Here is a 21,724-nt window from a genome sequence, read left to right on the forward strand (position 1 = left end):
CTGTAGCCCGCCAGGCTACAATCCTCTGTCCATGAGGATTCTCCAGGCCAGAACACTGGAATGGGTTGCCATCCCTCCTCCAGGGGATCTTCCCAACCTAGGGATCGAACTCAGGTCTCCCGCATTGCAGGCGGATTCTTTACCAGCTGAGCCATCAAGGAAGCCCCATATTAGGATCAGGTTCTATGAGAAGCAAAATCCTTGGAAACACTGATTACAGGCCTGTCAATGAGGTTCCCTTTTCCAAAACCAATTTGGGAGGTCCACACAGTGTGTGTTAATAACTTTGGAGTTAACCGCAGTGACTTTAAACTTAATGGTATCACATTTGTGACAGTTAATTAGCAGAAAATATTATAGTGTAGCCGTTTTTGCCTTTTTTTAAGCATCAAAAGCAATGAAAGGCTTGGGGTTTTGATTGTTTCTTCCCTAAGACTGAATTCTATTCTCATTGCAAAGATAGAATCCTTTCTCTTCAAGTCAGGATGACCTCTTGTGTGGTTTTCGGATCACAAGGACTACAATATGGGTGGACATTTAAACTGAAGACCTAAGAAAGTTCTCATAAAGTGGTATCTTATTTTTATTAACTGAAAAAATTAAGTAATTTCCAAGCAAGAAGGTTTCCCCCTTATCACATGTGAATGCTGCCATTTGTAATTCAGGACCAAGCTTAGGTGGTTTCAACTTTGGTTTCTATTTACACTAATTAAGTTCTTTCTTTTAAAAATAAAAAGCATACTAGACTTACCGTACTGACATGATTACTATATTACACAGATGCTATGTGTTCACATACTGAATTACGCAGTTATCACCTTGGAAACCTAAAACTGATAGTTAAATCTGGACTCACAGTCTGTAAGATTAAAAAAAAAAAAAAACCAGTATAAACTACCTATACCATAACATAGTTGAACAAAGGAGGGAAATAATCAACTCTAGCACACTGAAGAACACAAAATTATAAGCAGCCTAAACTATCTTTTAAAGTCACACAATTTAGACAAGTTGCTGAATTTGCACTAACACTTTTAAATGGTTCTGTCACTTTAAATGGTAGTTAAAAAAAAAAAAAAGAGAGAGGAAACTAAACAACAGAATTATATACCAATCAGGGAAAAAGTATTAATAGTTAAGTAAAATAGATTGTCAAAGAACTACATGTCTCTTTTTCTTCAGATATAATTGACATAACATTATATAAGTTCAAGGTATACAACATTGATTTGATACATTTGTATTGCAATATAATTGTCATTGTAGTGTCAGCCAACAGCTCTATCACCTCATATAAATATCATTTCCTCTAGTGATGGAAAAAATTAACATCTAGTCTCTTAGCAAGCTTAATGCTTACAATATAGTTTGTGGTCTATAATCACTGTACTGTGTATTAGGTCTCCAGGACTTACATGTGCTAGTGGCACATGCATGCACGTGTGCTAAGTCACTTCAGTCATGCCGCCTCTTTTTGACCCTATGGACCGTAACCTGCCAGGCTCCTCTCTCCATGGTGTTCTCCAGGCAAGAATACTGGAGTGGGTTGCCGTGCCTTCCTCCAAGGATCTTCCCGACCCAGGGATCGAACCTGCATCTCTTACCTCTCCTGCATCGGCAGGCACATTCTATGCACCCTTAAACTTCTCTCCCATTTCTCTACCCCGAGCCCCTGGTAACAGATGGCCCTGGAGAAATGACATGCCCTCACTGGAAGCGATCAGTCATAAGAGCTCACAGTGTCACTGTGCGGATTAAATGAAAGAATACACATGAAGTATCCAGAAAACTGACTGGCACACACTGAGCACACTAGTCTTAGGTTATTATTCTATCTTAAATATTCATTCACAAATCTGACATAGCAACCCTAAGGTTTTGCAATTTGAAAGTATAAAGTGTTCATCTACATAATAGGTAGTTATGCTGACGTATCTTCTGTGCACCAAAGCACAGATGAATGAAAACTAGTAATACATTTAAATATTCTACTTGATTGAAAACTTACAGAATCTATCCTTGAATTTCTTATTGATTCTCTCAGATGCTTTCCAAATGAGTTCTGCTGCATTAAAACTAAGCCAAAATAGATTACCTGGGCCTTTTAACTACGCTTTGTCAAGCACAAAGTCCATCTCAATGAAAAACAAAGCTTCTTAAAAAGCCAGATTGCATTTTACCCACACACACGCTAAACAAGTTGGCATATATTCCAAGTATTCCATAGTGTATCTTTTAAGCAGACCCTTTTTATCTCATATAGCTTTCATTAAATTACAAGAGAAAAAGTATTTCCTGCTATGACCAGGAATAATGCTAGATTTGTCATCCACTCCACTTTCATTCTGTATTTCTCTCAGTCTACCTTTCATCAATAAACAACAGTGTTGCTTTAACTAAAAAGTGTGGAAAATTCTGATTGAATTTTCCACTTCAGAGTACACAAAATCATTCCATCTAACATGCCGTGTTAGAAAATCTATGCCCCATTCTGACCTCCTGTTGCAGCCTATTTCAAGTATCAGTGATGCACCGTACCACACTGCATGGCTGGTGAAGGAGAGTAAACTTATTGACTGAGAAATGTTTTGAAAAAACCTTATTCCACCTAGATCCTGGGTACTGTCAAAAATCACAAACATGCTTGCATTCTGTCTGTGCAAGAGCATGACAGGGTTCTTGGAGAAATTCCCACAGTACGTGACACCAGCTACTTGCCTAACTCGCCATCTAAGCAGGACCATGCAGGGCGGGGCTGGGGGAAGGGAGAGTAAGAGCCAGCCCAAATAATATACTCAGAGGTGTAGGAGAGAAGATGTTATTAACTGGGCCCTTCCTTTCACCTATTTGCAAGGTTAAAATAAAATTTAGCAGAAGAGATTACCACCTCGAGTGAGAAGGCACAACTCAGCTGGCAGGCAAGGAACACATGGAAGAAAAGGTAATATATTGATTGACCTTTCCTTCCAATTGCAGTCCAGGCAGCTAGCTGTCTTTCTTCATTTAGGGGGATATGACAGCTGACCTAGCTTATTTTCTTGAACTAGCAAACTAGCAGAGTCCTTGGGCCAGTGAGGTAGTGGAGGCCAGTATACATCTACAAAGGCAGAACTCAACAACATTACCACTGTCCTAAGTAGGAGACCCTAAGTATAATCCTGTAACCTGACAGGCTGCAGGATTAGAGCTCCTCCTCCTTCCAAAAGTGCTAGTTATCTTACCAGAAAACATTGGGGAAGAATGTTTTCCAGGTATAGACAGTGTCAGCCAAAATGAATTATTCACGTTCCTTGAAATAAAGAGGAACAAGTCCCATTTAACTCAACATTACCCAATGAACTTTGCTAATGGGCACTGACAACAAAAACTTAAAAGTTTCTTGGTAAAAGTTCCTGTACTCAAATAAGTTTGAGAAATAAATACAGCTCAGAAAATTTACTTACTGCCAGATTTCCCCAAGACTTTTTAAAATTACTAACATTTTATTTAACAAGATCAAAGGGTATGATCTGCAGTGTTCCTCAAATTAATGGGACCATGAAACACTTTGGCAGAACCATCCCTGAGGCATGTACACAGAGTATGGCTTTGAGAAATGCACATTTCACAGAGCCTTTACTTTGGTACAATGATAGGATGGCCATAAGAAAAGCAGACACTAAATTACTGCCATGTGATACACCAGCAACTGCATTTAGTAACTGAATTTCACAGTCTGGTATTGCACTCTGATGAAAAAGGTAGGTGCCCTACACTGTAATTCAATCAAGTGTCCTCTAGTACACCTTGGAAGACTGCATGACAGATCCAAGAGGAGCTGGAAAACAACAGCTACATAAACAAAGCCCTTGTGCCCAACAGGGACCAAATCATTAAAGAAATGAACCCAAAGTATAAGAAAACATGACCAGCATGCCACAGGTCTATAGTTTATGTGAAAGATACACCCAGGATCTAAGACTATTACCATGGCCATGTGTTTCTAACAGTGACATAATGACACAACTAAGCCCGGATTTATGAATGGCTAGGCTTATTGTTATGGTTTCCCGGGTGGCTCAGATGGTAAAGTGTCTGCCTGCGATGTGGAGACTCAGGTTCGATCCCTGGGTTGGGAAGATTCCCTGGAGAAGGAAAAGGCAACCCATTCCAGTACTCTTGCCTGGGAAATCCCATGGATGGAGGAGCCTGGTAGGCTATAGTCCATGGGGTCACAAAGAGTCGGACACGAATGAGCAACTTCAGTTTCAGTTTAAAGGCTTATCTTTATTCTCTTTTCCCTGTTCACAAATTCCCTGATCTCCTTGGACAAATCTCCTATTTCTGAGACTTTCTCTTCCATTCAAGAAACAGACATTCACAAGAGACCATTACTTTTAATAACAGGAGTGAAGATGTGAAGAAAAACTAGGAATGAAAAGTATGTTTTCACTTGGTCTGATTCCTCTGTTACTGATCTATGGCAGATTTCTCCTCCTGCTGTCATTTCACCATGATAACCATGGGCCTTTCCCTTCATGAATTTATCACTCAGAAATTCACTTTATTAAGGCTTACTTGTGCATGCATGCGAGGTCACTACAGTTGTGCCCGATTCTTTGTGACCCCCATCAACTGTGGGGCACAAAGCTCCTCTGTCCCTGGGATTCTCCAGGCAAGAATCCTGGAGTGGATTGCCATTTCCTTCTCCACAGGATCTTCCTGACCCAGGGATTGAACATGCATCTCTTGCATCTCCTGCATTGGCAGGTGGGTTCTTTATCACTAGCACCACCTGGGAAGCCCCAGGTTTACTTCTGCTCTTAGCTTTTTAAGTTATTTTTTAAAGTATGGTTTTGTAGCTTACATACCTCGTTTTGATTGTGAAGGTAACAACAATGGTCTCTTGTAATTGTCTACATTCTAAGTGGGAAACCAAGCCTGAGAAATAGATGTTGCTTTATTGTGTGTTAATATAAAAATTTTAAACGAGAGAACAGTAGAAATTGAGGTAAATAATATTTAGCTCCAGAAAAAGATGTGTCTCTTCTATGTCATACCACTTCAGTCAGAGTACTGAGTCATTCTGCTGTCTACTTGAACTGTGCGGGGTACTGTTGGGATCCATACTCAATAAAAGAAATAGGCAATACAAACAGATGCAGAGATAACCAAGATTTTGATATTGTCAGACAAAGACTCAAAAATAACTATGGAAAGGGATACAGTGGCAAAGATATCTGACATGAACAAATACATGGAAAATTTCACTAGAGAGATAGAAACTATAATAATAAAAAAGAACAACAGGAAAAGCTGGAATGAAAGATATCAGAATGAAAAAGACTTACCAGCTGACTGAGCAAAGCAGAAGAAGGAATAAGTAGAGTTTAAATCAGAATGATAGAAATTATCCAAAATGAATCACCAGGAGAATAAAGCAAAAACAAAAAAACAGTGTCTAAGATCTGTGCAACAATAGTCAACCGCCTAATACAGGTACAAATAGAGTACCACAAGGAGGGGAGAGAAAATGAGGTAGAAGATATATTTGAATAGATAATGCCTAAGGGCCTTCCAAAAAATTGATAAAAGGCATACTCAAGATGCTCAGTGAACTCCAAGCATAATGAATACAAGGAAAATTGTACTTGGGCATATCATAGTCAAATCTCTCTTTCAGGAAAGAAGCAGAAAATTGTGTGTGAGATAAAGGGAAAGGAGAACTTATCCTACCGCACCTTGAGGAAAAAAGAAACATCAAGTTATAAAAATATTAAAGGAGGCAATGAAGTTAAAGATAATCAGGTCAGTTACAAAAAGATATCATGATCTCCAAGCACTGGCCAGCAAGCGTGTCTGAGGTGCTCAGCCTGCTCTTCTCAACTACTGCCAGCAAGAGGCTCCTTCCAAAACCCTATCAGACTCCTCAGAACACCCTGGGCTAGATAAGGATTGCCTGGCTAAATGTTTAATCTTTCAGAGTTGCTGGCTATGTTTTGATTTGTTTTTCTTTTTGCCTTAGGGCAGAGGATTATAAGGGGTAAACAGGATACAGGGCTCCTTGAAGGCAAAGAAATGATTTCAGTAAGTCTTCATAAATAAATCCAAAGCTAAACTGGATAACCTGTACTTGTCCATTGTTGCTGTTTAGTCTCTAAGTTGTGTCTGACTTTTTGGGATCCTCAGGTGCTATTTAACCATCTTATCCTCTGCCGCTTCCTTCTCCTTTTGCCTTCAATCTTTCCCATCATCAGAGTCCTAACCCAACTGATGATCTTTTAACCTCTAAATTAAAAACATTTCCTACACCCTTCCTCCAAATAAAATACTAGTCTCATCTTGGCCAACTGCCTGTTACTCAAGTCTTTGGTAAGCATTACCCTGAGGACTATGAGAAAAGTCAACAAAAGTAATTCACCAGTTCTTTAAACTCCTTGGGAAAAAAAATCCACCCAAGGATAAGATAGGTTAGGCTGTAACAATTTAGCTATGCCTACTTAACCGCTGTCAGTTAAAACAAACAAAAAAACAAAGAAAGAACAGAAAAAGATAACTACTACAAAAAAAAAGTCTGTGTTAGGAAAGACAAACAGGTCAAACAGTTCTTCCCCCTCAATGTTTTCAGTCACAACATTTAAATGGGCTTAAAATAGAAATTCCATGTGAAGTAATTAGCCTCCAACTAATAAAAAAATAAAAAAAAAATAAAAGATAACTGAACAAAATAAAAAAAAAAAAAAGAAATTCCAGCAACTAAAATATTAAGTCAAAATGGTTTTCACACATTCTTTACTTCCATTTTGAAACCCAGTCCCATTCTTTTCTTAAAGACAAACATCATTTTACTAGACAATCAATTGGGATATTGACAAGCATCAGGAAAGAAATGGAACTCTGAAAACAAAAATGGAAATTTAAAACATTCTGAAAACTGCTACAAGGGTAGGACAAGGGGTCTGCTAGGGTGCCGGTAATGGACTGTATTTTAAACCTTGGAATTGTTACCTAGGCATAGTCAGTGTGTGAAAGCTCATTGAAATCTGCAGTTTTTGGATATGTTACTATTACGGAAAAAAAAAAAAATCAGTTACTAAGATCTTTGGGACAATAGCAAGCTTAAGATATCTGTACTTTTCTGTATATATGTTATACCTCAATGAAAAGATTATTTTGTTGAAGATTAGGGAGTGATTCTTCAAAAGCAGCAGGCTATACTCACCTTCAAGTCTACAAAATAAATCCTGTAATGCTCGGTCACAAGACCCAAATCATTCAGTATGAACTACAGGAGCTGAATTCCAAAAGCATGTTGCAGCCCTGTAATTTTGAATGCTTCAATACTGTGTTTATGTCATACATTATAGACAGAATCATGGAAAATAAATAATTGGAACCCACTTTCTGTAGAATTTCTTGTATGTGTCTGGGTAGAGAGATGTTAGGCTGAAAAAACTGGGGTGCCCTTTGCCCATTTTTTCAGCTGAATTGTTAGGGCTCTAGAATTCTGTTAATGCTAACAGAGAAATAAATCCAGTAAACTGGGATAGTCACACACAGGAAGGGTAAGGAAAATGAAAGCTTTTCAGATAGTTTTGCACATTATGTAGGTCAATAGTACTGTGGAGTCAGGTGGCAGGAGAGCAGGCTATGGGTCAAAGGAGGAACCTGGCTCTGGAGGCAGAAAACACATCTCCGTGGGAACTGTGGTTGCCTTCCTTTTGAAGCTTGAGAAATGCCACTCGGGACAGGGTGTCCCCTAGGAAAGAGAGGCGCCCCTCCAAGATGGCGCACCAAGGGCATGGCGTGGGGGCTACAGACAGGGACTGAGTGGGCTTCACCTGTACTAGCTCTAGGCCTCCTGCAAGGAATTTCACTTCTCTGTGCTGTCTGCCAAAGGCAGCAAAAATGCACACGGAGTATCAGGGGGACAGATCACATTGTGAATGTAACCACAAAACACAACCTCAGACTCAGTCTGAACCTAAGCCAACTGTCTGGATTTGGGGAAAGCGTTGGCCTTAGAGCACGATGCTGACAAATGCAGCCCATAGGAACCGAGGCTGAACATCAAAGACAGGTGCCGGGAAGTTAAAGAACCACCAGGGGAGACGTGAACATTCACTTACCTGTGTATAAGATCAAAGCCATCTTATGATCCACACCATGCAGGTGTTTATCTGTTTATTTCTGTCTAAGGCCTGCAGCTCAATCTGTTTTATCCTTTGATAATGTGAGGTGACCTTAAACTCATTGGAAAACCTTCCACTTTCCTTCAGGAATGGTCTGTGTCCTCCACTATTTGTAACAGAAGCAACTGTGGTAAAAATCGAGAAAAGGTGGAAGGTTTTTCCTACACCTTCAGTTCAGTCGCTCAGTCATGTCCGACTCTTTGCGACCCCATGAATGGCAGCATGCCAGGCCTCCCTGTCCATCACCAGCTCCTGGAGTTTACTCAAACTCATGTCCATCGAGTTGGTGATGCCATCTCATCCTCTGTCGTCCCCTTCTCCTCCTGCCCCCAATCCCTCCCAGCATCAGGGTCTTTTCCAATGAGTCAACTCTTCGCATGAGGTGGCCAAAGTATTGGAGTTTCAGCTTCAGCATCAGTCCTTCCAATGAACACCCAGGACTGATCTCCTTTAGGATGGACTGCTTGGATCTCCTTGCAGTCCAAGGGACTCTCAAGAGTCTTCTCCAACACCATAGTTCAAATGCAACAATTTTTTGGCACTCGGCTTTCTTCACAGTCCAACTCTCACATCCATACATGACCACTGGAAAAACCATAGCCTTGACCAGACAGACCTTTGTTGGCAAAGTAATGTCTCTGCTTTTTAATATGCTGTCTAGGTTGGTCATAACTTTCCTTCCAAGGAGTAAGTGTCTTTTAATTTCATGGCTGCAGTCACCATCTGCAGTGGTTTTGGAGCTCCCAAAAATAAAGTCTGACACTGTTTCCACTGTCTCCCCATCTATTTCCCTTGAGGTGATGGGACCAGATGCCATGATCTTAGTTTTCTGAATGTTAAACTTTAAGCCAACTTTTTCACTCTCCTCTTTCACTTTCATCAAGAGGCTTTTTAGTTCCTCTTCACTTTCTGCCATAAGGGTGGTGTCGTCTGCATATCTGAGGTTATTGATATTTCTCCCAGCAATCTTGATTCCAGCTTGTGCTTCTTCCAGTCCAGTGTTTCTCATGATGTACTCTGCATATAAGTTAAATAAGCAGGGTGACAATATACAGCCTTGACATACTCCTTTTCCTATTTGGAACCAGTCTGTTGTTCCATGTCCAATTCTAACTGTTGCTTCCTGACCTGCACACAGGTTTCTCAAGAGGCAGGTCAGGTGGTCTGGTATTCCCATCTCCTTCAGAATTTTCCACAGTTTATTGTGATCCACACAGTTGAAGGCTTTGGCGTAGTCAGTAAAGCAGAAACAGATGTTTTTCTGGAACTCTCTTGCTTTTTCGATGATCCAGCGGATATTGGCAATTTGATCTCTGGTTCCTCTGCCTTTTCTGAAACCAGCTTGAACATCTGGAAGTTCTCGGTTCATGAAACACCCAAAACCTGCAGCCATTTCCAGGATCTTTGATATTTCTCTCGTTGTTTGCTTTTAAAGGCTTAGGTTTTTCACGATGTTGCTTTCTAGCAATTGTAACTTCACGCCCAGTAAAAGTGACAGAAGTTTTGGTTTTCCAGGGTTGCCCAACATGTTCTATTCTGGGTGCTGGTCCCATGGGATTGTCCAGTTTGTGTAAATTCATAAAGCTGTATACTTGTGAATGTGTATAAAAAGTTGTATATACATGCATACACATACAAGTACACACACAATTGGCAGTTTCCACAAAAAGAAGGTAGTCACAACTGCTAGGCATGGTCCAGGGACACCATGGGAGAAAAGGGTCTGGTTCTCCCTCACCACTTCAGTTACAGCCATTGTACACAGGACGGTTAAGAAGAGGGATCCCAAGAGCCCAAGAACTGTCCAGGTTCGAATCCCAGCTCCCATTTTAGTAGCTGTGTGATCTCATGCAAGCGTCTGTGGCTTCATCTGCCAAAGGAGAAGGCAATGGCAACCCACTCCAGTGTTCTTGCCTGGAGAATCCCAGGGACGGAGGAGCCTGGTGGGCTGCCGTCTATGGGGTCGCACAGAGTCGGACACGACTGAAGCGACTTAGCAGCAGCAGCAGCAGCATCTGCCAAAATGATCAGCAGGACCACCCTCCTGGGGATGCTGTGAGGACTCAAGTTGTTAGTCCCAGGTGTACACAGCCTAGAAGCAGGCGGATACGCGTCGGGGCTGCCTAAGTGTCGGCTGCTCCACGATGCGTAGGAGCATTGCTTTCGCCTCGGAGCCTTCTTTAAGTCTCCCTTACATCTTATTTCTTGGCCTATCTACTTTCTCATGGGGAAATCCAAGGGTACAGGAGAGGGTAAGCATACGCCTCAGACAGAGAATATCATTCCCACCCATCAGTTTATTTGGACAGGACCTTCCCACACCTCTTCTTTGCCTCCAGCCTACCCTTGCAATGTGCCCAATGGACAATCATCTATTTGTATGAGCTCCTGGAAACTGTAAGTTGTATGATGTATGTGCATTTTTAATCGACATTACAAGCATGGTAGTAAAGAACTGAATTTTCTTAAGCTTGGTTTCACAGAGTAACACGTTTTCAGTTCCATCCACATTGCTGCATGTCCTTTCAAGGCTGCTGCTTCTAACTGCTGGGGATTGTTGGATGCCCTCTGATTTCCCAATCACTCCTGCAGGGCACTCACAATATCCCCAAATGTTCTGGTGGAACAACAAGGCTGCAAGAAGCATCTGTGTCCTTGGACAGAGGCCACTTCTTTTCTATTGGGATTGCTGGGTCATAGGGCAGACTGTCTAATTTAGCTAAAAACTGTCATTTTTGTCCCTAAAATAGCACAATCACTCTATGGAATGGTGACACCAGACCATTTCATTGTAACAACATTCTCAATGAGGTAGATATTGTTCTTCCTGAGCTGTAGGGATGAGGAAACAAAAGACTTTTCCTCGGCAACACAACTAGTACACAGAACTTGAGAACAACCCGCCGGAGGCAAAGCCCGCCTGCATCCCCCCCAGGAGCAGCCATTCAGGAACGTGTCACCTCGTTCACTCCATTCAAGTCTGGCCCAACACATCACCTCATGCATTCTCGTAATGTTCATGCCCACTCATAAGGTTTAAAAAGTCTTTTGCTTCTTTCAGGACCCAGATGAAAACCTACAAGCTTCAGGAAGACTTTTCTGACTGTGGCCACAGAGGGCCTCTGGTTTGAAATTAATGCAGCTCGGGTATGTTGACCAAACAATTGATTATGGTCTCTGCATTATTTCTTTGCCAATTACATTATATTCTTAAAGGTAAGATCTAAATACTACAAGCTATAGTCCTCTATGCCTACCACATAGCTGAGTACACACCAGACATTCAAACATAAGGAGAACTCTACATACTTTTAACAATGCAGACATTCTTCCTCAACCCCTTATTTTACATGAGGGAAAAAAAATCTTAGAGAAGTTAGATAATGATTACCTGATATCCATAATAAGAATAATCATAATTTAAAGGATAGCTACAATTTTTTGGTTCTCATTAAGTGCCTTGGAGCTTCCCTGATAGCTCAGTTGGTAAAGAATCCGCCTGCAATGCAGGAGACCTGGGTTCAATCCCTGGGTTGTGAAGATTCCCTGGAGAAGGGAAAGGCTACCCACTCTAGTATTCTGGCCTGGAGAATTCCATGGACTGTATAGTTTAAGGGGTCGCAAAGAGCTGGACACGACAGAGTGACTTTCACTTAAGTCCCTACCTGTGCAGTAAAAACTTTTTATACATTCTCCCATTTAATCCTCAAAACAATCCCATGAGATGGATATTATTTTGTTCTCAGATAAAGAAACTGAGGCTTTCTTAGGGTAATTAAGTAACTGCCCCAATGTCACAGCTATTAAGTTTCAGATATGAGATCAACACCCATTTTAGCCAGGACCAAAAGCAATTCGTAGACAGCTGATGTACAAACAAAAACTATAAACTGCCTCAAAATTTTCTATCAGCAATGTACTACCCCTAAAATCTTTTGTAAAAACCAATAAAAAGTTTACATTGTAACAGCATTTTATATAACTAAAATATTCCCAGAATAATTATGGCAACCAATCTTCCCAGCCCCTTCCCCATCTTTCTATTAATATCTCCTTAAATATAGTAACAAGTATCACATCCTCCAAAAAAGCAGATATAATCCTTTAACACTTGAAACTCTTGGGACTAGGAAGGTGTTAATTACCATCCAAAAATTCGATCCATAATAAGGCTCTAAAATGTAGATATTCAATATTTTAAAACCTATCCCCTTAGTGCTTAAAAAAAAAATCAACCTATTTCTTTTGTCATTAAAGAAAGAAACACATTGATTTCCATGGTTTTATTCTACATCATGTTTGCAACTATGACCCCTGGTCAATGCAGCCTTTTGCCTCCTCCAAACAATGGGTTTCTAAGGTCCCAGAGACATTTACTCTTCAGAGAGATAAAATGAAAAAAAGGATCAATCCTAAAAGGTTTATATTAGTGAGAAAAGAAGACGGTCTGCCCTGAGATAGCTCAGGGCTGATTTTCCCAGCAGGAGAGCCCAGGTTTTATAAACCTTATTCTCATTAGAAAAAGGCAGAGAACTCGTTGAGAATTAGTATAAAGGATTTTCAAGCCCTATGGCATACTGAAATGATGTATCTTAGAATCATACGCAGGGTTTTGGTTAGCTGGAATATCTGTCCATTTAGGGAGGCTTTTTTTTTTTTTTAAGAGGATAGAATATTACAACACTTTATGGTTTTGAAATTTATTAGATGCTATGCCCAGCACTACTTATTGTTACATGCTCAAACTTTCAATACGATCTCTATGAACCTATTTATTCTGGACCAGCAAAGCTTTCAATGAAAAATGACAGCTCATCTAGAATAAATCTTCATCATTCTTTTGTGCTCAAATGCCAGGAGATTTGAAAACTAATCCTCTGTACACTCTTGTGTTCTTTTCTGTCCACCTCCTGCCTCCCCAGATCATGTCCCTGATGCTCCCATATCAAACTGATTTTTATTTAACAGAATTCTTTACCAGCTCCACAAATAACTGTTCGGTGGTCTTTGAACTATTATTCCTGCTGCCTGTTTTCTTCTTTGTTCATTTACTGTGTGAAGGGTTCATACTGGGGGATAGACAGGTGAGCATATTCTCCAAATGAAATATATTTTAGAAATTCCCAGTGGACAAGTTTAGCCAATCAGAGCTACATTACTTACCTTTGATTTCTCCTTCACTCTAACTCTTATTCAAATAAAACAGATTCAAGAGCTTGTTTTCCTATACTCAAACCACTTTCAAAAGCTTTCGAAGACTAAGATTTAAAAATTCAGGCTTAAAAAAAAAAGCCAACTCCCTGAGTAGAAAATGAGCCTCTTGTTTCTGGTCCATATTTTCCCCCACAACTTTAAAGCAATTCTGTTTAAAAAACTAGCATACATTGAAGACACTGATACAAGACTGCCCACAAATAATGTTTTGGAATTCATGAGGAAAAACGCTGTTTCTAAAGGATTTTTAGGACTGAGAAACGTCATTCAAAAATCTCAGATTAAATGGCAAAGTATCTAGCTATGAAAAGCCTTGATGAAAAAGAAACATAATTCCATAATTTGGTTAAGAGAGTATTTAATAAACTCTCATTTAATAGAGGGCTTCCCTTGTGGCTCATCTGGTGAAGAATTCGCCTGCAATGTGGAAGACCTGGGTTGAAAAGATCCCCTGGGGAAGGGAAAGGCTACCCACTCCAGTATTCTGTCATGGAGAATTCCATGGACTATACAGCCTATGGCGTCACAAAGAGTCAGACACGACTGAGTGACTTTCACTTTATGGGCTTCCCAAGTGGCGCTAGTGGTAAAGAACCTGCCTGCCAGTGCAGGAGATATAAAAGATGCAGGTTCGATCCCTGGGTTGGGAAGATCCCCTGGAAAAGGAAATGGCAACCCACTCTAGTATTCCTGCCTGGAGAATCCCGTGGACCGAGAAGCCTGGCAGGCTACAGTCCATAGGGGCGCAAAGAGTCAGACACGACTAAAGCGACTTAGCACACACACGCACTTCATAGAGGAGAGAGCCTTGAGCCACGGGGGCTCGATGTTACGTGGCGGCCCACAGTCACGGAGCTGGTTTATGACAAAGCCTAATGCACATCGCAGTCCTTCCTCACCACTCCATGCTGCTAATGGGAAGCCAAGTGCCTCTGCTTGATCACACTTCTCCCCAGATTGCGATGCTGACTCAACAGAATCCACATTCTCAAAAACTTTAGTAGCTGGTTTACTGTAAGTTATTACTGACCCCAGAATCTGCCAGGGTTCTTTATAGCAACTCAGGTTACTGAGCTGAAGGTAATGCGGTGTAGAGTCTAAGCACCAATGTGCTTATAACGAAAGGTCACTGGCCACACTAATGCACGTTTCCACTTTATATTCATTACCCAAGTAACCAATCCACACGGCAAATGTGTTTCCCCTCATCAGTTCCTAGGGTTAGAAAAAAATTTTAGGCCTTTCTTAAATTTCTAGTACTGCAGTATTTGGGGGAAGAAAGGATTTGACCTTTAAAGCCTATTTGTGAATATTGGCTGAACCTATTCACACAGCACGTTAAGGCACCAGACATCATCTTTTTAGCAGTTTAATGAGCTCTTCTTAGAGCGTGTCTAGAAAAAGAAGCCACGATTTTCACTCAAGACAAAACGGAACAACAAAGACTCAATAGAAGAAACCTGTCTAATTTATAGTATAACAGACAACACTTTGCATGGTGAGGCACAGTAGTATTTCTGAAAATGCCAAGGCAGAATGAAACAAACATAGGAAAAAAGAAAGAGGAGGAGCAAAAGCATGTGCCAAGTTGAGTCCTTAACACACCACTGACCAAGAAGAACACGCTGGGTATAACAGGGGATACGCTTAATCACAGGATGTTTTACTGCCTCATTGATGAAAACTCTTAGGCTGGGTCTGAGAAGGACCTGGTCTCTGAGCTAGGTAAGATTCACCTGAGCAATCTGAGCTAGGCAATTCACCTTAGCAAGATTCACCTCTTACATGATGGAACCATCCAACTTATTCAGAGCTAGTTTATTTTTTCTCCTCACAAACTTTCATGACTTCATCATAAGGATCCTGAGTCAAACTGAGTTGTTTAGAACTTGGGAGGGTGGAGGAGACACCCCAGGTACAGCTAAATGTCATAAAGTGCTATGACATTTGGGGGCCACTTCCAAATACTTCCACATAGGCAATGTAATATTATATATTGATTAAAAATTATATCCTAATCACTGGCTCCCCAGGGGGGTCAACTAGCATTACATCAGAGGTATCTGTGTCGCAGTCACACCAGTGTGCGCGTGTGCTCATACTGAAATGGGTTTTCATTGCTGAAATCAAAATCAGTGGTCTCCTGGTCAATAAAATGGATGTTAGAAACAGGCTTTCATTGTTGACACTAGTGGTATTTAAGGTAAGGGAACTGGCAAAGTCAGTGTACAGATATTTTCTACCCTTGCATGAACAGAGCCTAAGAATCTACAAAGGTCTGTAAATCGGACCCTGAGGTCTGACACCCCGCTGTGCCATGGCCTTATGTTCAGCAGCTGGGGCAGATGGGCTCCAGTGAATGATGCCCACCATAGAAACAAGAGCATCCTGTCTCCAGAGTGTTGTCAGGTCCTCCACCCTAAGTGGAACCTTCCAAGGAGATCTGGCTGGAGCACCTAAAAGGCTTGAGCGCAGAGCCCTCCACTGAGTTTACAGGACAGGCTGCAGAAATATTCTGTGCCTGTTTGCCAGCAAATGTCTCTTTAATAAAAGTCTGTGTGCAGCAGAACAGACTTGCAACTTACTCAAGCTGTGTAGGAAGAGCAAATCCTTGCTCAACACCTCAGCCACTTTCCTGTAGACCATAAGAGCTGAACATGATGAAAGTGGCTTGAGACTATTCTCAACAAATATATCACATGTGGAACTGCTCTACTAGAGTCCACATACACCAACTTGGTAAAATTTTCAGTAATTTTACAAGCTGGTTGTTAAAAACAGTCATTACTGTTGATTAAAACTATCTAAACCTTCCAATGAAATACATTATATTGAAAATAAAGATAAGAGATACCCAAAACAGTTCACTTCCTAATTATTTTGCTATATTTTAACGTGGAAGTGTGTCAATTGTGTCTGGATATAACAGAGCTCTATGGGCACCTCTGCCCAGCCCTGAGGCCACCTTTGTCACACGCTGCTTGAAACTGGCCGTGGGGGGAGTATTTACAATCACAGAAACCAGCGGGGGCCGCTCATCAGGGTTTTGCTGGTTTCCAGGACTGGCGGCTCCACACCACCGCTCCTCTGATGTGGACGGTCCCCAATCAGTAGAGAAGACCTTGCCTCCTCTAAGGCCATCAAAGGCACCAGCATAAACAAAGGCCCACAGCCCCCTCTTCCTCACAGGGACCACACCGCCACGCGCCATGCGCCAGGGCACACTCACTTTTGAAGCAGCGGGGTCCACTAGTCTCTGGCGATGTCGGGCTGAGTTGAAATGACTCTTCGGAGGCTGCCCTTCCTGACAGGGAATGGAAGATGGGGATGAACGAGGTGGGAGAGGAGAAGGCGGGGCGTGGGATGATGGGGAAATGGTCAGAAAAGGGAGAAGGACAGCGTTTAACAGCACTGTACTTGTCTGTTTCAGCTAAAATCCAGCAATAAAAACACACGACACGACTCCCCCTCACCCCACACACACACAGATAGGTGCATGCCATGTGCAAGTCATTTTATTAAAAATGGCCTTGCATATGTATGTGTGTGATAGTCACAAACACAGGCCAGTATCACATTTCCCATCGAGTCTGCATTTTCCTGTTACCTGATATTGTCTCTAACTGTATCAAGGATATTAAGGAAAACTGAAGCATGATTTTGTTGAACATGAAGTCATTCTTCCTAGAGTAGCAGAATACATTCTTAAACCTGCCACTCATGTGGTTCACACCAAAAAGATACAGAAATTACAATCTTTCCCCAAATCATGAAAACTCTCTTGGCTTAGAAGCTCCTCTCTTCATCATCCTGGCAGAATTCCTGGTATCTGGCAGCCTCCACAAGCTCTATCCCTGCAATTAAGTTTTATTGGCTCAGAGATTGAGAATTAAGTTTATAACCTAACCTGTGTAGAAGGGCGGTCTTTTCCTTAGATCAACCCTTGTAAACACACACACACATACACACACACACATGACAAATGGACCACAGAGAAAGACTTAACACCTCCCACTGTTCATTCCATGTCAAACACACACACCAAAGGAAACCCAAGCAACTGTATTTTAAAGGAAAAGTTTGGAATAGGGGCCCCCATGAATGGAATAGAGTTTCACTTCTCCTTTTTTCAAAGTTGGGCAACAGTAAACAAGAATTTAAGAAGCAAGCACAATCCACTGTGGGCAGTGACTTCAGGGACAGGGAGATGAAAGCAACAGAGAGACGGGCTCAGTAAACCCCTGGAAGTAAAGCCCTTGGCCCAAGTGAGCATCTAGACAGGGAGTGAAATATCTGTCAGATGAGTGTTAGCATCTGCTCACAAAAGAGAGAGAAAAGACTCTCCATTAGTAAAAACGCAGGGTCTGTATTACCATACTTGAGAGTTCTTTCCTTTTTTTCTTCTAAGAATAACAGTGCTATTACTTTAAAGACATGGATCAATCACATCCACTTGAATTGCCAACCATCACTGCTTCAGCATCCAAAGCGTAACGCTTACCTTTCAAAAAGGAAATGTCATAAGTAGCAGATTGCAAGTCAGGAGTACGTTTTTCCTACTAACTGTCCTGCCAACATGCATTCTTTCCCTACCCTCTTCCGGAAAAAAAAAATGCAAGGCAATATTTTTAAATCTTAGTTGACCTAGAAAAGATACTGAAAGCTTTGACAGCAGAAATTGTTCTCATTAAGTCACTGAATATTTGGAAAAACAAACAAACAAAAATTGAGTATGACTTTCTATTCAATAGAATCAATAGATTTTTACATGAGAAATAGTTTTTTTTTTTAAATCACAGATTATTTATTTAACCTGAAGTCTCCTTTAAATTTAATGGTTTATCAGAAAGTGATTTTAAGGTTTTTTCTCCTTAAAAAAGTTACCAGATGTAAATAAATAATTATCCTCATTAATATATCTATAGAATTATCTGTCCTTATCAAGCTCCCTATGGAATGATTATAACTGATTCAAGAGTTCCAGTGTGCAGTGCCAGGCTCCCACTCATCAGGGAAAAAAAAGTTAATAATCTTGGAGTTAAATACACAATTACAGTCAATGTGCAAATTAACTAAATCCTAAGTCTGTGGTTTATTGCTCTTCTTCTGACTTCAAGGTGAAAAATCTTATTTTTTTTTTTTAATTAGCTAATTGCACCATGAACTCAGCAGGGGGCAGATGTTGATATTAAACTGAGAACCTCAATCTTAAACTCCCAGTTAGTGAAAGGCTGGTTTAAAGAGCACAAGCACATCCTTTAAGGGGGATGGAGGGGGCCAGTGGGTTTTTAAAACCTGGTCTCCATTTTGTCTCATTTATTATCAGGTACACCGACTCTGTTACAATAGTCTGCTTGTGGTGAACAAATAGGCCTATGAGATAATCAATATATTTACACAGATTCCAGTAATACATCTTTTTCTCTTTTTCAGTAATACATCTTAATAGAAACCAAAGAACAGCCTGGAGTATTAATGTCATTTTAATGAATTGCATATGGAATATAAATAAGGGAATTCTGAACAGCTCACAGTGAGTTTTTCTCCATATGACTCATGTTTTAACCTAATCTTAATTTTCAAAAACAGTCACACTGTATTCTATTGTTGACAAAAAAGTTGGTCATGGTCAGTGGCTCATGTATTGAGTTACTAGGGCCTTGTAGAAAGGTGGCCATAGCTATGCCCTAGATAGGAACCGTTGAGAAGAACTCAATTCATTACAGACTGAACATGCTGCTTTCTTCACTTTAGGGAGACCTTAATTTAAAAGTTTTCCTTTCTTATTTTAAGCCAGATTCCCACATTCAAGACAGGTACATTCATGTCAATGTATGGCAAAAACCACTACAATATTGTAAAGTAATTAGCCTCCAACTAATAAAAATAAATGAAAAAAAAAAAGAAGGTACAAACAACACATATCTGAGAAAAGTCAACTTCATGAGTTCAATTATGAAATATTTTACATTCTTTAAATAGGAAACAGGGCTCTCAAAAATAGGATGTCATGAAACCAACATCCTTATACAGCATATTCATTTTTATAGCTGGCCACGTTCAAGAGAAACATTAAATTCTATCACTCAGGCCAACATTCAAGACAAAATTTATTTCTTTATTTTCTTTTCCTAAATTCTTAGTCCCAAGAATCCACTTCTCCTCTTAAAAGAGAGCCTTTGGTCTCTGGTATCGGTCATTCCAGGCTGAGACTTCAGTCTCTTGGTACCCTTTAGTGAAGTGAAGTCGCTCAGTGGTGTCCGACTCTGCGACCCCGTGGACTGCAGGCTACCAGGCTCTTCCGTCAATAGGATTCTCCAGGCAAGAATACTGGAGTGGGTTGCCATTTCTGCTAATGTCATCAACATCAGCAAAATAACAGATTGGACCTTGGATCCAAAGGGACTCTCAACTGAATGACTTATTTACATATGTAAAAAGGGGCTCTTAACTGCCAGGGTAGCGGGCCAAGGAGGAGGGTTCTAGAAACAGAAGCATCTTCTATCACGTAGGTCAACTTACCAAATCATTTTGCTGTGATAACCATCACTAATAAAAGTAGCAGCCCTCAGTTATGTAAATAAACTACTGAAAGATGACTAAAGAAGGGTTGACATGTGCATAATCTGGAAACTTAATGAGACATCTATCAGCTCCACGCTAAATGCTTTTATCAAGGCTTCTCCTGTTAAGTAAGTCATTTTAGAAATACAAACATCCCTGAGCACTGCAAACCATACTTTTAGAGAAATTATTGTTCCCTAAACATTGCAGATCTGATAGGGTAGTACTTTAGCCTAATTTGCATCACATAAACAAATTTACAAGAATGCCCTGAGGAAAACAGTATATCAGGTGTGAATTAATGGGTGCCCAATGAATTCAGTGGCTGACATCAGATTATTTAAACACCTAAGTCTTTAAATCAGGTATAAGCTACTCTATCTCAAAATTAGAGCCACAGGGAAAATTTAAAACTAAGTGTATGTACAATTTTGGCATTATTTTTTAAAGAAATATATCATTAGACATCTCCAGCCTAGATATTTTATCATAAGGAAAAAAAAAAGAAATATCACACAGTTGCTGCAAGGGCTCCTAGAGGACTTCTTAAAAACCCATTCAAAGGAGTTTTAATCCTGAAAAGAATCACATGCACTCTTGTATAAGAATACGCATTTTCACACAACCCTAAGACATCCTTTCGTTTGAATAAATATATTTCACTTCCAATCAAAGTTCTTACTCAACATTTTACTTAAGTATGTACAACAAAGCTATTGCAAACAGGTCCTGGTAAAGGCACATCAATAAAGCAATCTAGGACCACGAAGTCAAAAAACACTATGCAAATAAATCGATTGGAAGAATTCACAAGCTGAGGAGCTCTAGCAATTACCAGGTGTATCAAAAGAGGGATCAGAAACCCAAATGAACATGGAAGAAACGGGCTATATAATACATTTTCAATAATGATATCATAGGCTTCTAAAACCCATGGAACTAATCTCACAGTAATTTATGAAAACCTCCTATGAAATAGGACTTATGAAATAGTTATGAAAACTATTCATGACCTTGTAAAGATGAAAGTACATCATTTTTTCTTGTCTCCTTACAAACCCAAGTTTTCCAAGTTGGCTCAAGAGGAGAGTTAGCAAAACAGGACAGGGGAAGTGATACTTGCAACTATGAAAGCAAACCCAGAGACTTTCTAACTTCTCACTGCGATGTTCGTTGAGAAAGATATTTTGCATCATGAAATTATGCCTCCAAATACCACCAGCAGTATGCTCTACTTTCTGATCTAGTTTAACTCTTTTTTAAACAAATGCTGGTCTCTACTACTAAGTCTATTGATTTGACCTGCAGTCAAAACAAAATAAAAAACAAAACAGAACAAAGCAGTTAAGACCCTGCTCTTCCACTGCAGGGGCTCAGGTTTGATCCCTGGTCTAGGAACTAAGATCCCTGCATGGTATGTGGCCAAAAAACAAACAAAAACTGTCATGAGATAGGAATCATGACAGGAACTCCTTACAAATGCTTTAGACTGGGTCCCAAACTTTAGTCGTTTATCTTTTTCCCCCATACCCAGATATAATGTATACTATTACACCTGCTACATATGTAATACTACTCATTTCTTAATTATTTTCTTTAAAAAGATGACTCTGGTTATTAAAAACTTATATATTCAAATTTTAATGATGGCCTAAGTAATAACATCTTGAAATCATGGCTTGGTTGTGCTAGTTACATTTTTTTTCTAGCATATATTAAGAAAATAAGGACTTCCTGGGTGATGCAGTGGTAAAGAATCCACCTGGCAATGCAGG

General features: G+C 40.3%; 1 protein-coding gene across 7 annotated transcripts in view; it reads right to left on the reverse strand.

Moving 5' to 3' along the window:
• The window catches only part of MAST4 (microtubule associated serine/threonine kinase family member 4), a 603,634-nt gene that overhangs the window by 305,326 nt on the left and 276,584 nt on the right, over positions 1–21,724 (reverse strand). For 2 of the 7 annotated variants that reach the window (XM_043887653.1, XM_043887658.1), the window contains one exon: positions 16,615–16,689. The exons of the other annotated variants lie outside the window; for them this stretch is intronic. In XM_043887653.1, the coding sequence (XP_043743588.1) occupies positions 16,615–16,689 (75 nt within the window). The remainder of the gene's footprint in view (positions 1–16,614; positions 16,690–21,724) is intronic. 7 annotated transcript variants of the gene reach the window in all.

The sequence above is a fragment of the Cervus elaphus genome, chromosome 25, assembly GCF_910594005.1.
Source record: "Cervus elaphus chromosome 25, mCerEla1.1, whole genome shotgun sequence".
Taxonomy (NCBI): Eukaryota; Metazoa; Chordata; class Mammalia; order Artiodactyla; family Cervidae; genus Cervus; species Cervus elaphus.